Genomic DNA, 18,581 nt, shown 5'->3' on the forward strand with positions numbered 1-18,581 from the left:
TACAACTAAAATTATTGTTCTCTAATTCGAAATCTAAGAATGACAAAAAAAAAAAAAAAAACATCTTGAAAAATTTCTGACATTCAGATATTTTGTCACCAACATCTTTGATAGATGGTGGGGATTAAATCTAAGATCAAAGCTCATTTAAATGATCCTTTCTGATTTGCAGTCGCTGCATTGCAACGTATTTGGTAATTAACCAATTTGTTTAAAAGCCATATGCAAACAACAAAAAACAATGTTCAATTGTCTTTGACTTATGTTTAGACTAAAAATAATTACCAGTAATACCTTTTTTAATGAATCCTTTCAGAACACCGGACCTTCACCATTATCTTTAGGGATTGTGGTTTGCCCTGGTGATGCTCTGCTGGTCCTTTGTCTCACTGCACATCTCATTGGCTCAGGTTGGTCTGTTTCTGGCTCTAGATCAACTCATTACTTCACAAACAATGGCCCACAAACATCGTAACGACGTTGAGACTGTGTCCTTATATACGTCTATCACTGGAGTGTGTTTTCTTTGAAAATGATCTGGAATAATAAACAACTTAAACCCTCACATTGAGCAGGAATCCCAGAAGTGCCCGATTCTTTTCAGAGAAGGGAAGATATTCAGATCTGCTGTTCAAATTCTACTTTTTTTTTTTTTGCACAACCAAAACAGAAACCTTGTTCACAAAGATAGAGATCAGCTCTCAAACGAGCATATGATTGCATCTGTTTTGCGTTGCAACATGCCGATCCGTAACCTGCAAACTACGGCGGTCCCACTGCAGAAATTTAAGCACTTTAGAAAGGCAAAGAGAACAGAGAGCAGAGCAGGGGGGGGGGAGTGGCAGCCAGGCACAGCGATATGTTCCTCCTCTCCTCAGGGCAGAGAAAGACACCAGCCTGGTTTGATCAGACTTTCGCTTCAATATCCTCTCTTATCCTTTGATGATCCATCACATCATCTTCCTCTCTACTTCTCTCCGTCTCCTTGTTACACACGTACACACTGCACATCCCCATTATCTGGTCTACCTTTGTCTCACTCTTTCATCTCCTCCTCTCACATTGCCAGCCTTATTTTTTCTCCCCCAAACATTTCTTCCTCTCCATTCCACTTCCTCTTTTGCTCCATTCTCTTTGAAATGTGTCACAGTTTCTGCTTTGTTGGGTCCTATAGTGTAATTAGCTTCTCAGCCATTTTCACCTCGGTGCAGTGTAGCCGGTACAGTGGGACACCGGCTATAAATGACTTTGTAGATGAGCCAAAAGTGTTTCTGCAATCAGAGGTGAATTTGTTCTGTTATGCAATCATGCAGTTAATTTCCCTTTTTAACGTTCATTTTTCTTGCTTATTGTGTTCATCTTTTCGGATGGTGACTAAGTCTCATAATTTTTCATTACTTGTACGGCAGTAATTTTTGTCATTACTTCTGCTAAAAGACGAAGCATAAATCTACCCGACTGAACTCCCGTAGTAGTGTTGCGTGATTAATGTTCCTGTGTACGGCATTGTGTAAAAAAAAAAAAAAAAAAAAAGTTATTTTTATTGACCGCTTTTTGGACACGACTTCATTAGCAAGACCGCTGGAGTCGAGGAGCGACTGGACAGAACTGACGAGATGAAAGCTGAATGATCTGAAGAAGCATCACAAAGCGACTCCGTCAGTCTGGAAATGGTTACCAAGTCATTTCTAAAACTGAAGACATGCTGCACAACTTTCATAGCAATGGGAAGCTTAGCATTTCCCATTAACAGACTGGATTTAACAGATTTATGTTTCTCGACTGAATGACCGTCACACGGTACAAACACACCTGTTTGTTATGATCCGAGGGCGCCTGTTCTTCTAAAAGTACCAAATCCTTCAAAGAGCTGGTCAGAAATTTACCTCTACATGCACTTTTTTTTTTACCAATTGCCACAAATTTTCTTCAACACTGAACTAGTTAAACACAGATTTTAAAATCATTACACCAGTGCTACATTTCCAAGCAAGTGGCAATCTCTTTTTTTTTTCCTGATCATGCTACAAATTTGACATAGAGCTTTCCGACTCTAAACTGAAAACAAAAGATGGATAAAACCTAATTAAAAATGTAAAATTAAATTGTTTGTTTTCAGACTCTCTGGATGTTTTGTTTTGTTTTGAGTGGGGGACAAGTGCTTAGTATTCATAATATCAAGCATGATAACATTTACAGCCTTAGCTAATTTGCAATGCAGATTCCCAGCTCTCCAGTTCTTTAAATGCATCAGAACTAAACACAGCTGCATGCTTTGGGATTAGTAAAATCAGAAAAAGGTTCACGGCATAAACTTAAATGAATGCATGGGATCAATCTTGATATTTTATGTTGAAACCCCTCAACTTTTTTTTCTCTCTTCTGTGTAATAGTCCAAAACCCAGAAAATCAAATCAGCCAGGAGTGGATCTCTACCTGTGTTTCTACCGCAGCTTGGAGGGATGAGAGGTGGAAAACCTTCAACCTTCTCGTTATGCAAGTACTTTCACAAATGATGCTGAAGCAAATTAAAGGAATTACTAGATCCGGTTTGAGGGGCGGCGTGTGAAAGAAGTTTATGGGTAAATTACCCATTATTCATTCGAAGTCTGATTCATGTTGGCCGAGTCTCGATTGGTGAGTGCAGGCGATGATCTTCATCTCAAGTACACGGGGGAGGAGGCAAAGGGGTCGAAAACCGATTCAGAATCATAACTATGTTTGCACAATCATGAAAATTACATGCTACTCACACAAACACCCTACAAGAATAATAAGAGTTGTCTCCAAGAAGCTGGTTATAACATCCTCCACTTGCATTCAACAGCTCTTTGTCTCCCCGTTCCCCCTCAGCTATCCATTCTCCCTTTCTTCTCAGAGTACTTTTGTTCTTCCACCCTCTGTGCGTCCAGAGGAAACAATGTACCGAAGGACATTTTTCTGGTAGTATGATGAATGGAAAAGTATTGGTGCCTGTTGACTGTGGCCTTGAGATAAAGAATAAGCAAACAAAACTGTCTGTTTGCCTTGTAGCCCCCTGAAGCCCTAAGCCACCGTTGCTCACGCTACTTTTGATTGAGAAGACTATCGGTACACGCAGCGCTCCTCGACCCACACACCTTTGTGCTTCTGTCGGTAGGCGCAGTGTTGGTTGTTTACATCAAAGTGAAATGTTCTGTGGCAGAGGAGGGACAGACGCAGCCGAAGGCAATGGAGAGTAAAGAGGATATGCATAAAAATGTTTGGTAAGAAGAAGGCCTTTAGAAGGAAAAAAAAAAAAAGGACTTTACAGGAGAAAGGAAACAGCAAAACAAAAAAATAAAAAAAAAAACTGTAAAAAGTATTTTCCTTTTCTGGATTTTCTCCGTTTTCTTTCAAACATGAACTACATTTTAATAGCTTATGTAGATAGACAAATTCATCCGTGTAGCCACATCTACCTTGCACTTAGTTGACATAAAATTAAAAAGAAATCCACCCCAAAGCTGCAGTGATGCCTGAATTGCCAGAACACCTGCTGTCATTCACAAATTAAAATAATTTAGTCAACAGAAAAAGGCACATCGACTGAAACCCGTAAATTTAGACGGAGTTTGAAGGTTCAGTCACTGACTGAAGACAGGATTTACCAGAATGTTCATTTTAATTTGCTTTTCTATGTCCACTTAAACCATTTTTGTGCAGAAGAAAACATGCAGTAACAGTGATAAAGATTGAAATGTGAAGTTGTCTTGAACAAGACGACACACTGCACATCTTTTAGATAAATACAGCTAGACTCAGTCAAAACTATACATCATTTTGATCATTAGGTAATCAACCCACCATAACTCTGACAAAAAATAGTTTAAGAATATTATTCATGTAAACTGAATAGCCGTGAAAATTAATTAAATTTGTTGCTCTTTCAGTTACTGACTTGGGAAGAAGAGCGTGAAGCTGCAGGTTCAGTGCACAGCCTTGATTTATCTCTCATAATTTAAGCAACAAAGAAATTGAGCAGCAAAAACAAAAATTCATTCAGTTAACTTACATAGCACCAATTCACAGTGCATGCTGGTAGTTTTAAGAGTTGGAGCTTGAGCCTTCGATTAATATCTTAGCAAAAACGTGGTTAATTAAAGTTAATTCATTCATCTAGCATGGAAGCTATTTTTTTGTTGTTTTTTACAATGTAATTTTCTCCTAATAAATGAAGTAATTACATTTTGATGTGTACTCAGGTCATCTTTGTGTAATATGTTCCCTTTTTGTTTATGTTTTTTTATGATGATTATTTGAAACATGTCGGTGCGCCAAAAATCCAAGAACAGAAAAAAACCTGGAAGAGACCAAATATCTTTTACGGCGCTGTATAAAAGTTGCAGAAACTGCTTAACAATTCTCATCTGTGTTCTCACTCTGCAATTAATATGGAGCCAGAAGGGTAGCCCACTCCTTCCTGCCATAAAACAAAACCAGGATTGATGAGGGGCGTCTATAATCTAAGTGACTGGCTGAATATGGGCTCGCTGGGAGCAATGCGTTGAGATAGAGAGGAGGAAGAAGGACTGTAGGAATCAGGAAGAGGGAATGAGGTGCCAGGATTGGAGGGGAGGGGAAAAAAAGGCACAAATGAGGGTAGAGATCCAGATAAAAATGTGACAGAATAGTTAGATTGTGTGGGGTTGAGGTGGGGAGTGGATGGAGGTGTTTGTACAAAATACAGGGTAAGCCAAGGAAGATAAATTGGAACGGAGCTGCTCTTTTACGGCCATTTTTTCTGTCTCCTTGGAAGCTATTGTGCCGGTTTCATTCATTAGACCACAAGCAATAAAAAACATTCAAGGAGAGAAATATCACCAGTCAGACGCTTCTGGTTTTTTTTCTCTCCCTCTCTCTCTCCTGGGTGATTTCTCACCAACGTTGACCTTCTCAAGCAAACAAACCACATGTTAATCACTGAGAAAAGCATCTAAAATAAATTTTCCCTTGTGTCAGCCTGGTTGTTGTGGCGTCATTAAACATTCAGTGCATCGCAGATTTGTTTACCAGGTAAAACAATGTGCTGCAAATCACTGTAAGCCCATCTGAGCGGAAAGGAACAGCAGCTCTGAGGAGGGTTTTCAGTGTTTCCGCTTATGTTTAACGAAAATGGGTTGCGATATCCGCTTTTAAAAACGTATTGCAGACTAAAAAGCATAATCGATTATGCTGTAAGGCAGCTAGGTTACACCGTACAGAAATGCCACATGAGCTTAGCAGACAGAAAAATAACATTTTATCAGCAAAGTTTGTGTACAATTAGGAACTCTTAATTTGACATAAACCGTAGATGCAGAAATACATTTATCTTTCTCAAACACAAATATCAAAGCGAATCCCTCTTTCAGCTCGTTTTCGCTTTTCTTCCTCATCGGTTCTTTGGTTAATGAAACCTAAAGTGAACTCCAACATAGGGTTGAACAAACTGAAAATTGAGCCACTGGTATAACATTGTTAAATGTGATATTAGCTGTAATAAATACACTGAGTTCCTCATTTTCTCTTTCTTTTCATCTGTCATTTCAGTGCTTTCAACCGTTTCTGTGACCTTCAGCATTTTGGGCGGTATCCGTCGGATGCAGTCGTCTACTGCAGCGATAAAAATATTTATCGGACAAACATTTAATCGGTATGCTGAAGCTGTGGAAAAAAGAAAAAAAAAAACACAGCTTTTGCAAAAGATGCCATATAACATGGTAGAAAACATGCAAACTCCATACAGAAAGAACCAGGTTGGGAGTTGAACCCAGAATCTTCTCGCAGCATAAAAACGTATTTGGTCTTAGAAGTGAAAAGGATTCACTCTCTCTTTTCCTGAATTTGTAGTTAAAAAATACTCGTATGCAGCCTTGAATATTTTATTCTTTTGTTTGTTTGTAGAGTTGTCCTGTTACATGGTGAGAAAAAAAATGCTCCCTTTCTAAAAAATAAATAAAAAATACGGCATTTGTTTTACACGTCTGCAAGTGATACATGAAATTCACGCTCCATGACAAGCAGTGGGCACAGAGAACTGCTGGATCATCTGTTTTTGTCCTGCGGTGTGAAGCTGCTACAGCTGCCCGAGCACAGAGCTGTGGCATCTTTGTCCTGAGTGTCTTAGTGAGGAAACGTGTGAGAGCACCCTGCTTTCTGCGCCAATAAATTGTGTGAAAATGTAAGAAAAACTGCCGGTTGGATAAACCGCACATATCTGAGTGTTTTGCCATTTGGGATTGAAGGTTCCCTACCAGCATAAGGAACCGGGGCGTCCTTGTCCAGCGCCACCAGCGGAGGGTCCAGCAGCACCGTGTCCATGTTCTCTGTGATCACTCCATGGTAGGAGGTCTCTATCCACGGCTTGTGCTTGTTGACTGTGAAAGGAGAAGAAAGAATGAGATGAACAACAGTGTCTCTTCGTTTTGCAGTCTTATCCACTGATGTAAATAATAATAAAGGTGAGAAAAACATGTTTATCTCAAAAAGAAAGCTTTTCTGACCAGTTAGTTTTGGTTTTTGAGACTTTCGCTGATATTCATTTTGACGAGAGGTTTACCACAAACACAGTGCGACACTTTGAACAAACACATTTCTGTTTTTAGATCTGTGTTATTATGAACCTTTGCATATCTTCCTCTACCATCAGTACTTTCTTTTTTTTTTCCACAGTAAATTTATACTATTTGTTTCTTCTGTTGGCCCCTTTTCTCTCCTCTTTGTCCATTTCCACAAAATGGTGAACTCAAACACCACCCTTGTTTTGTAGGGTGAATAAACCAGAGACCCACCGTCACACACAAAGTGAATGCTGCCACTGCAGCTCAGGAGGTGATCCGATTCCCCGCATTCCTAAATCTGCATGTTCACAGGCTGGATATTAAACTCTCCCGTCCCTCTAGTACTTGTGGAGTCCCTTTGGATGAAAACATGCGCTTATTGAATCTAGTGTAATGTAATGTGCTCTAAATTAAACTTCCTCACAGCGGGAGCTAACACACAGGAACTTATGCTCAAGCCGCATAAACATATGTGGATACCATGTGCATTGGTGAGCCCGCACATACACACACAGGCCGCATCATCTCTGGTGTCCAAGAGTCGAGCTCCGCGGGGAACCGGCCTGACAGCCTGACCTTCTAATCCACTGACGAGGATCGCTTTGTCTCCTGCCAGTGAGCAGATGACACGTCCAGCTGGCAGCGATTTAAAATGTACCAACCCGTTCCTAAAGCCTTCTCGTATAGCTTTTCATCCGTCTGCGTGAAACTTTGGCGGTTTTTGTCCCACTATCCCGTTTTCCCCAGAAACCATCAACACACTCAAAGGACAGGGTCGCAACGATGAAATGAAAACTGGAATAACTGCAAACAAACGACGATAAGATTTCACAAGTTTTACGGTTTAAGATGTTGAATTACTCAGACCTCGTTTGTTTTAGCCCTTTTGTCATGTTTTAACCACAAACATAATAGATTTCACAGAGATGCTGTGAGATAAACAAGCACAAAGTAGGAAAATTAGACATTTCTTTGAACACGTTTTATGAATAAAAATATGAAAAGTGTGGTTTGAATACTTGGGGCAATTGAACGGACTTTCGCAGTACTTCTGCACACGCCTGACGTAGGTTTCAATGACCAAGATCCTAAATCTCAGGCAGAGTGGTGGGCTCATCGTGATTATTTTATTTCCCTTTGGGATCAATAGAGAGTATTCTTGAATTTTATTGGATTTGAATGATTAAAAACAAAGACATTATTGAGGGAATTGGGCTTTTGATGGCAAAAACAATATTAAACAATTGCAATTCTCATTCACATTCGCTAGATTTCACCGAGACACCTCCTTATCTGAATCCTGCTACACTCAAGAGAGACTCCATAGTGGTTAATATGAAGTGAAAGGAAGAAAAAAAAAAAACACCAAGACATTATACAAGCCATTATGCACATGTGGTAGATGAGAAGCACTGCAGTACCCAGCATGGGTCGTCTCAGCTGGAGAGGGGAAAGAGGAGAGTGGTCTGTCTTCAAGTGAAATGAAGATATCTCTAGGCTACACCTGTAATATTCTACTTGTAATGGAGGATTCAGTGGCGCATTTCGAAGTGCATGACTTTTATTCTGCGCTGCCACTACGGCATCTACCTCGTCCTTCCAGCCTTCTTCAATTTACAATTCAGCGTCGGTAACTTCCGTGAAAAGGCAGAGGTGAAATGAAAAGGGACAATTTCCTAAAAGCTACTCTTCAGAACCAAGATAATGTTAAAGTAAGGTAACAACCATAAAATGCATGAAAATTTGTATGTATTGAAAAAGCTATTTATGCCTCCGCCGGCTACTCAAAACAACATACCGCGGTGTTTTCTGTACACTTAAAGATGTCTTCGGTTATTGACGTGCGTCCCACGGAAAAGTGCCGTTTTGCTCTCCGTTTCATTTTCAGCACAAGGTCCTACATTTATTACAAACAAATTGGTTGGTGGATGACACAGTAGAGTTGTGGCTCATTAAGGGGAGTCTAATAAAAGTGCCGTTTCTGGGGAAAGCATTCATCAGATTGGGTAAATTAACTATTTCCAAAATGCTTCTCGTTGCACGAACTTCATTAGTGATCCATTTAAGGTTTACCTCCTTGGCAACATGGCACTGAACTCAATAAAACAAAAATGGAAGAAAGCCCGCATAGAATGACGGAGGGGAAAAAAACCCCTAGAAGAGCAGATTATGTAAAGACAAATGTAATATTGCTGCAGTTTTATATACAGTTTTCAAATCATCTCACAAACTGACTCAAGACTAAAAACAAATCACCCATTCATGAGAAACAGCTGCTTGTTTTTCTTTACAGTTTTAATTTTAACTTCACAATAGCTGGTAGCGGGGCAGTCAAGATATAGAAAAGCAAAAATAAAAAAAAACTAAAGAAAATCCAATAGATTTACTTGAGATGAAAAAAATAAAAATAATGGACAGATGGAGGACCCAACTCTACCTACATCAAATAGCCAAAAGTATTGAACTGCTTGTCTTTAAAGCTTAAAAAACTTTAACATCCCATACTTGCAGCTGTGATGCGTTTCAGCACACGAGGTTTTAGATTATCTCGCTAATTTCTTGGAAAATTCCCTGAACTCCGTGTTTCGCCTCAGAGATGCGACTCCGGGTTCCACCCTCACTGACACACTCTCTTTAGAAAAACACATCAATAACCGTATTCAGCCTGCCTACTTTCATTTACTCAAGCATCGTCTTTGTCTGTTTCTCACACTCGGTGATTCTGCTGCTCCCATTGAGGCTTTTTTTTTTGTCACCTCTTGTATTGATTATTATAACTCTCTGCTCTCTGTCTTGCCCCACAAGTCCATCTGTAAAGTCCAAGTGGTTGTTAGCTTTGCTGCCTGCATTGTGACCTGAAGCCCATCATATCACTCTCATTTCTAAGCAACTCCATGGACTTTCTCTCCAACCCAGCATTGATTTTAACATTTAAAGCTCTCTGTAAGGTTATCCAGTACGGGTTTTTTTGTTTTAGAAAAGTTTCTGCTTTACACACCTCTTTGAATCCTGCAATCATGATCATCAGTCTGACCATATACCCACTTATCTGTTCACAATGGGATTCAGTCTCTAAAATTACAGTCTACAAATATATCTTAACATTTTTGAGCGGCCAAGCCAGAGTCCAGGTTGAATCTGAAGATAAGGGGCGATGGTGAGAATGCTTTCCTTCCAACATCAAACTTAAAGCTCATCGTGAACAATTGTCCAAAGGTTGCAAAAAAGCTGCTCAGCAATTACAAGGAGATTGCTGTAATTTCAACTGATTAAGAAATGAATACAACCTTTTTAACAGGTCATTTAAAAAAAATGCAAATGATTTTTCATTTTTCCCCAACTTGATATTTTGAATCTAAACTTGCCAGGGGTATAAATATGCATGAGGCTTTCTAGCCTGTACACCAAGTGGCCAATATTTCATGCTAATTACATTTTGTTTATTTAGCTTATTTACTTTCCCCCTCCATGAATTGCTGCCGAGTCATTAAGTCACTTACACATTCTGGCTCCTCTGCGCTTTGTGTGCAGGTGCCATTTTGAGACGTGAAGAAGCAACAGCATCATGCGCACAAACCCGTTATGAGACAGCCACGGAAATACATCAGTCTAGACTAAAATGATAGAAATGGCCTCAGACAAGCCAGATGATCCCAAGCCTTGAGCCAAGCTGCTCTTGTGTGGTTAATAATATCCATTAAGACAGCATCCTATATCGTTTTTTTTTTTGTTTTTTTGTTTTTTAATGACTACAAGTTCCGCTGAAAAACGCATTCTGTCTTTGGCCATTATATAAAACATCTGCAGCCATTAGAGCACAAGACTGCACAATGAAGGAGACTAATTCATTTAAGCAAACAGTCTAAAAGCATATTGAACACAGTTATGGATGAAATCTGATATGACACTAATGTAGACACAAAAAAAGGAAACAGAACAGTGATTTCTAGTAAACAGCATTAGTGTCTTTGTGTAGGATCAAATATCAGCATGTGGAGGCTTGAAAAACTCTTTGTGCAGAAACAAATAATCTTTTCATTCCTGTGTCCAGGTCATGTCCTCAACCCTACCACACTACTGCTCCTACTGCGTGCGTTTCCTAGTTTCCATTTGATAAGTGAAACAAAGTGTCCTTTTCACCGACCAGGCCAACGCCGTGGCAAAGCAAACAACAATAAGTCTCGATTTATGGGTGGTGATGCCTAAAGCCTGAATAGAAAACTTGCCCATGAAGTCAAAAACCAATAAATGTGTCAAACAGCTTTCAAAGAAAGGATTTAAAATGGGGGGGATGGGGGTAAAGTACAGTGCCTTTCAAAAGTACTGACTCTTTCAACTTTTTCACCTTTCACTTAATTGTGAAGTGGGAGGACAATGATGCAAAGCTTTCAAAAATTTTCACAAAGATGTGAAAAGCATAGCTTTGGATTTAGACACCGAGTCATGAGAAAACCTCCTTTCAGTGAAATCAAGCTGAAAGGCCTTTTGAAATGTCTAATACGAAGACAATGATATTTTTGACTTTTTCCAGTGGACTTAGAGCTGGTGTGAACGTCAATTTCTAAATCTCACCATAGATTCCTGATTGAAATTAGGTTGAAAGCTTTTGACGAAACGCATAGATATGTTTTAATATAAACTATAAACTGTAATTCTGTTTTTATGTTTTTTTTTTTTGTTTTGTTTTTTTTGGGGGGGGGGGTTGATATTGTTGAGGGGAACATTTTCCCAAGTTCAAAATCTTTTGCAGACCAACAAGTTTTCCGACAACTTTCCATTACTTCCCTGTTTCTGCAGAAGAAACGACGTCAGTGTTGGTTCAGGGTGATGTTCCTCCACGTTTTCTATGTAAACCAAAAACGTAATTTGAACAGAGGCCATTCTTCCAGGACTGAAAAGAAGCTTAAACTGGCCTCTTTCTTCTTCTCATCCATTATGGTCGGAGTCGTCTCCTGGCTTTTGTATCCATGGTGATACTGGTACATTGTTAGTGTTCCTTCACACACAGCATAATGGAAGTACACCACAAGGATCCATTACGGGAGACGCTGCAGCAGAACGTCATCTTCTGTACATTTTCTTCAAATAGGACTATTTTTGGTTTTCTTCCAGCAAAGGTTTTTTCTTCTTCCCACTCTTCCATGAGGGCAAAATTTGTGAAGTACACCACTAATAGCTTTCCAGTCAATAGATTTTCCCACCTCAGCTGTGGATGTCTGCAGCTCCTCTAGCAGCCACGGGTCTCTTGGCTGCTCCTCTGATTAATGCTCTCGTTGCCCGACATGTCACTTTTTGATCTTGGAAGGTTTTCAGTTTGTGCCACAGTTTTTCTGCTGATGGACTGAACAGAGAAGCGTCAGAAGCTTGAAGATTGGGATAGAGTTTTATAACCCAACTTGTAATTAAATGTCTCCGCAGCTTTACCCCCTGACCTATGTGCTGTATTTTTCAGTCTTTGTGACGCCACTTGTTCTCCAATAAATATCTGAGTCCGTCACAGAACAAGCTGAGTAAAATACACTTTATTTACCAATTAGTGGACCTCTAATTTATTGCACTATATTTTATTTAGGGGTAACATAAAAGGCATCAAAGCTGAATGTAGTGTAAAAAATGCTGAAAATGTACATTTGCAAATATTTTTGCAAGAATAGAGTATTAGATAAGAAATTCTGATTTTCTTTTTGTTGTGTCATTTTTATAGTATAATTTGAAGCTGATGGATCTGTTTTGGTTTTTTTGCTAAAAAAAATAATAATAATAATTTCAAGATTTATCCAAACATGATTCAAGGTCAACATCAACATAAACCAGGTAGTTAGAGCTGACCTTCCAGTGCTACACTTGTACTCTGCTGCTCACTGAGGGGGATTAGTGGGGAAAATGTGCACCAATAAAGATAAAAGCAGCAAAGAAAGAGAGTGGATCAGTAGCACAGGACTAAGAATGAAGAGAAAAACTATCCAACAGGGCGCATCAATATTTTAGTCATTTAAAAGAATAATGACAAAACCTACCATCGACCAGTCATGAAGCAGACGGAGTATGTGTAAATCTACGGTGACCTCCCCGTGCCCCAGCAGAATGAGCAGTAATTAAACCTGCGCAAACGTGCACACACACACACACACACACACACAGGAGTGCACTTTAACCCTCTCACACTCGGGACAATACTGCTTCTCAGCCGAATGTGGAAAAGGAGAACACAAAATGTGCAGCAAGATGACAGAAGCAAATAAAAGCGCAGAGAGAAGAAAGGGTGTGTGATAAAAGTAAAAGAAGAGGCCAGGATAGGATGGATATTGGGTCAAGAGTGGGAGATAATAATGGAAGGCAGTCAGAGATGAAAGGTTGATTCTGTCTGAAGGGCCTTTCATACAGCTCCTGGCAAAACTATTCACACTTTTGCACGTTTTAAACCTTTGCAACAGCAATAAAAAAAATGTATTTTTTTTTCTTATATATATGGATCAAATCCGTAGGCTATTATTGGAAGCAGAGGTAAAAAAGGTACATGATTTTCAAAATGTTTCATGCATAAAAATATGGAAAGTGTGGAAAGCATTTTTATCCAACACCCCTCACTCTTACAAGGAAAAATGAAACCGACGTGTAATTTAGTCTCAATATAACGTACGTCAGGTGTGAGATGGTGGAGGACATTAGTGGACAAACAACATCAGGAAGTGCAGAAGTCAAAGGCAGGGTTAGGTTATGAATCAACAGTCAACGTTTTGGACTTTTCATGCTTTCAAGCTCCATCTTTGACCTACAAACTGAATGCATTGATCAGAATCAGTGAATAGGCCCTATTGTATCTCTGGAGGAGCTGTGGAGAGTCATGACTCAGGTGAAAGATTATGTTGGCAGAACAATTATTAGTTGTCCACAAATATGGTGCTTAAGGAATAGTGACGAGAAAACTCTTTGTTGAAAGAGAGTCGTTCGCAGTTTGCTCTCTGCTATGCAGAAAACACAGCAAAACACACAGTCGTCGTAGTGAAACATGGAGGTGGAAGCATCAGGCTGTGGGGATACTTTTTCTTTTTTTAAACAGGGACAGGAGCATTGGTCAAAGTTGTTTGTTGGTAATCCTAAACAGGAAAGAAAGATTTGAACTGAAAACCTTTCATTGGTTACTGCAGGAGAAATCTGATGGTTCTTCTGCAAATGCATACCCCAGTTTTCTAGACTTTTGTGAAAGAATCCCAAAACCATCCATCATCTTTGTTCCACTTCAAAATTGTGACCTAGGTTGGAATTTCTAGCTGAAACGTGACGACGTGTGAAAACGATTAAAGAGTAAGGACATGTTTACTGTTAGCCTTACTTTATACTGCTTTGCGTCATGAAACGTAGGAAAGCTCAATCTATATTGTGAATTTAATATAAAATAAACCCTAAATGCCGACTAAAAACAACAACACATTTGACCGCCCTGTAAATTACGCACTTGAGCTATGATTTATAAGTAACAAAACACTTTCCATACCCATGCTAATTAGTTTTGGTTTTGTCTTAAGTCCATACAATTTCTTTCTCGAGAGATAGAACATCCTGTCTCGCCACCTAAACACAAGCTTCATTAACAGAACAAGTATAGACTTGTATCCAATTATTTCTGACTGAACGCATTTTCATTTTACGCAAATGTTTGAAACTTTTTTTTCCCCCCCCGCACAAAACATTTACAGGCTAATTATCTTAACCTGACAAAAGTATTGCCCTATTGTCATAAAGTGTGTCAAATATTATAGAATAATTCTTGGTTTCTCTAATGAAGTGAAAAAAAAAACTTTCTTGCTTTTAAAGCTAAATATCCATATAGAAGAAGGGTTTTTGATATTCTTTAGCACTTAAAGGGATGAGGATGGTTCACAGCCTTTTGTTCTGTTTAGGAGGTGATAATTGCTTCAGTGGTAATCGCCGACTCTTATCATATCGTACTTCCAACAGTAATTAATGGCAGCTTAAGAGCTAAAAGGACTTTGTGTGTAGCGGTTTTAAGCACAGAGTGAGCGGATGTGATGGTCACAATCAGTCCAAGTTTTCTACGCTGGAAACATTCTCAACTAAACTCATTAGAAGTTAGTGTTTGCTGTCAGACAGAAACAGAAATGACTATAGCACTGTGCAGATGGTTAATTATGAACACATTGCAGGCATCGATCGTTTCCACAGTTGGAACACAAGTTTAACACCAGCAAATTGAAAAGCTTAGCTTTAAAATCCTTAACTTTAAAAAAGACAGACACACATTACCTCTTGGCAATGAAGGCGAAAGCCAAGTCTCTAACACAGTATGACTGCATACATGTCACATCCGCTATGCAAGATCATCATAATATGCTTAAAAGCCCATACCGATCACACAGATGCAGGGGCCAGGATGTAAGCTACAGTGATGTGCAAAAGTATTCACATCCCTCCCCAAAACCCCCTTCACGATCACATTCAATAATGTTACTGGGATTTTCTCACAGTGACCAGCTCAGTGTGGTAAATGATGCATGGTTAACATTTCTTTAAAATATTTCTATTAACCACCTTTTCACATAATCTACCCTGGGAACATTTTGGGGCATGTAACAGGATTTGATCTGGACTTTGACTGGGCCATTTAAAATTATTGTATTGCAGTACATGGCTGTACTGTACACTCGGTACAGTCATATATTTAGCTGCTGAATCCAAGTGTCCCTGCACCATCAAGTTTCATGATGTGGATGGTGTCTCCATGGTGATGGACTGTATCAACATGGTTCTCCTTAGATATGCAGTATGTTATATTCTTTCCATTTTCAGATTATGGACCGAACAGTTCTTGGAAATATTACCTCATCTCTGACCTGTCTGCTGTGTAATAACCCTTAATGATGTTGTTTGTTCACTAACATTCTCTAACAAAGCCTACTAGGCCTGCAGCTGTATTTTTAATGAAGTGCACACAAATGGACCATTTACTAAATGGGGAATGTCTAAAAAGCAATTCTTTCATTTTGGGGCGTCAGAGTAAAGGACTCCTCACACTTATGTTTTATTTGTAAAAAAAAAAAAAAAAAAAAAAAAAAAAAATTAAAAGGCTTGTTTCATTTTCCTTCCACTTCTCATTTATGTATGGCAGTGATTATACAAAAGGTGAAAAAGTTCAAAGGGCACAAAGGCCCACGTGGTCCAAAGCCCTTAATCATGGTAATGCAGCATTCAACATTAACTATCCAACGTCTATGACACATTTAACAACTAGGAGTTATTATCTTGTAGGCCAGTGAGAAGAGCAATTAAGCAGTGCTGTAGCTTTGTGTCTGCTAAATAGAAAAGCAATCAGCAGAACTCCTCACAAGATGTCATTACAAACCTGCAGTCGATGAATGCACTACTGACCTGACATAAAACGCTTCACCCATGCATACACTTCTTTGCATTCACATTAGAGTTTGGCGAGGGACTGTAAAGTGAAGTAAAATTAACACCCAGAAATAATAATGTAAAATATCACTGCCCCACAGGAACAATTCAAGAGGAAACCAACAGTTTACACACACGAACACACACACAAAACCTCTCAGAACGTCTTTCTATGAGAGCCATGAGAGCTATGAGTATAAACTTAAAGCCCCACAGCTTCAATGAAAGATCCAGTTAGTGGTGTAAAAAAATAAGCACATTTGAACGCTTCATTTAAATTCCCTTTAGGCAGATCTAAATCAGAGTTGACCATTGGTTTATTCCCAGAACATTAATTCCTCCCATACAGAACCATTTCTCTGTATTATAAGATTTGCAGATTGTAGTAATTTATTGTGCCCTCCCCCTCCCAACACATTAAAGGGTCCATAAACTCTGATCTCCACCAACTAAAAGACTTAAAACCCCCAGTTGTGAAGACAATTAGTTTTTAGAAAGGTTGATTTAATTCGGGTTTGTGCACAGTCCTATGTAAGGAAGTCCACTGGTAGCTTTCCAATCTAAAAGGCTGTGTTTGAGACACAGATGTGGCCTAATTGCAGTGGGACACCACACAAAACAAATCTTTTTTTCATTTCCTTCCTGCTGACTACATCAAAACCGGCATAGGCAAGAGAAAACGCTGCTGTGTATAATTGGCGTCCCATACTTCTAGATAGCATAGCTCAGTCTATAAGCCTACGGGAAAAACAACTTCTGCACGACATTATTCAGAGGTGCCGAAGGACATGATGCTCAGATGCACGAGTGTGATTTAGACTCGACGACCGTGGCCATAAATAATAAAAATATAAAGGAAAAATAGCTGCAGGAAAAAGGTAAGAGCACAGAGAGAAGGGAACATTTATTTGCACAAGCCAAGAAAAGAACGAATGTGTTGAGTAGCGAGCAGGGAGTTAATTTTCTGATGTGGTATTTTTGAGAAGTGGGAGTAGAAAATGTGAAAACTGCAGAGGGGACATGGGAGGAGTCGTCACGGAAAATCATACCGATTCTGAAATTAATATCTGTTATCAGTGTTCAAAAATAGTGTTAATGACATGGATCTCTGCTCTGCTTTCATCCAGCACAATATGCGACACGATTGAAATAACCAAAACACGGCATCCTCAAAGTACTGAATCCCAACTCTGAAGCAAAAGGCCCAAAGCAGAAGATTACTACAAAACCGATGCCACAAAGCAAAGTAGATATCAAAGTAACACTTATTAGATAAGGACCTTTAGTTTAAGAATTATGGATGTTATCTCCCACCAGTAAAGCTTCTTCTGATCTTCTTTGGTTCCAGATCTAAGTGTCCTATTCTGAGTTTTTTTATTTTTTGTCTTTTAATTTGACTGTTTTTCTAAAAATGCCCTCGGCTGAATTTTAGGTTTTGCCCAATTAACCATTTATTCCACACAGATTGTCTTAATGTTAGCACATATCACATTAGCAAGTACTTACTTGGTAAATTACAACAGAAATCCAAAAAGCTTTCGAACAGTAAGAACCTTAGTTATTAATTAGTGGCGGTACATCCCGATTATTTATTGCATTTTCACACACACACGCACACCCCTCGAGGTCCACAAGACACACCTGAGGAAATCCTCCCGCTGCAGTACACGTCACGGTGTTTTGTCATACGTGTGGCTTAAAACAATGGTAAACAATCATGGCAAAGAGGAACGACTATAAGAAGTTCACAAGTTTGAAGTGGGAGGAGAGAATGATTGACGAGCTGCAAGAGAGAACAGAAGGCGCCGGTGGGAAGTTTGTCCGCTGCATCAGAGCAGATCATATTGACACTGGACTGGTTTCACTAACGCTTTCTCATCTCTTTATATCCAAAATGGTCAGGAATCAGAGGTGAACATCCTAAAGACCTAAGCCACTTTCTTTCTTTTTTTTTTTTTTTTTTTTCGGGGGACCTTTTTTAAAGTTTGCCGTTTGTCCCAAAATTTCCCCGTCATCCAAGCTGAAGAGAGGGGGCGTCAAACCACACATCTGGAGAGGCCCTGCAGCTTCCCACGAGTGATGAGAAAACATTCTGATTTTGCTGATGTGCTCGATTCTTTTTTTAGTTCTGCTGCTGAAAGTTGACGGATCCCCACCGGTTCCCAGACTCTGAGATCATCTTTTCTTTTTCCTTCCCGTCTCAGATTAAAGTGGAGATTCGAATCAAAATTCGCTTCCTTAGACTCCTAATGGATCAATAAGTTTCTGATAGATGTGGGATTTTTATTTAACTTTAGATAATAATGGGTTAAAACTTAGTGTTCACATCTCTGCACTTTATTTGACTTTTCTTTATTCAGCTCGATTAAATTAGTAAATTGATGTTACTTTTATTAATAACATTTATTTTGATTACACCGATTACCAGATCCCATTGATTTTTTTATGATTCTGGTTTTATTTGTAAATCACATTGCTAAATGAAAAGGTCAAGAATTCATAGTAAAAATCAGTTTAAGATAGATTATGAGATTAACCCTTTCATGCATAGTGGTCACTACAGTGGACAGCTGTCTAAAAGCCATTTTCTTGTGCTTCTTGTGGATTTTT

The 18,581-nt window shown here is 39.1% G+C and overlaps 1 protein-coding gene across 3 annotated transcripts in view; it reads right to left on the reverse strand.

Annotated features, from left to right (window-relative positions):
- LOC106946942 (calsyntenin-2-like) overlaps window positions 1-18,581 on the reverse strand; it is a 132,125-nt gene that overhangs the window by 38,699 nt on the left and 74,845 nt on the right. For all 3 annotated transcript variants that reach the window (XM_015031645.1, XM_015031644.1, XM_015031642.1), the window contains exon 2: window positions 6,255-6,377. In XM_015031645.1, coding sequence (XP_014887131.1) covers window positions 6,255-6,377 — 123 coding nt within the window. The remainder of the gene's footprint in view (window positions 1-6,254; window positions 6,378-18,581) is intronic.

The sequence above is a fragment of the Poecilia latipinna genome, unplaced genomic scaffold (genome assembly GCF_001443285.1).
Source record: "Poecilia latipinna isolate Pla-1442-1.1 unplaced genomic scaffold, P_latipinna-1.0 Scaffold214, whole genome shotgun sequence".
Lineage (NCBI taxonomy): Eukaryota > Metazoa > Chordata > Actinopteri > Cyprinodontiformes > Poeciliidae > Poecilia > Poecilia latipinna.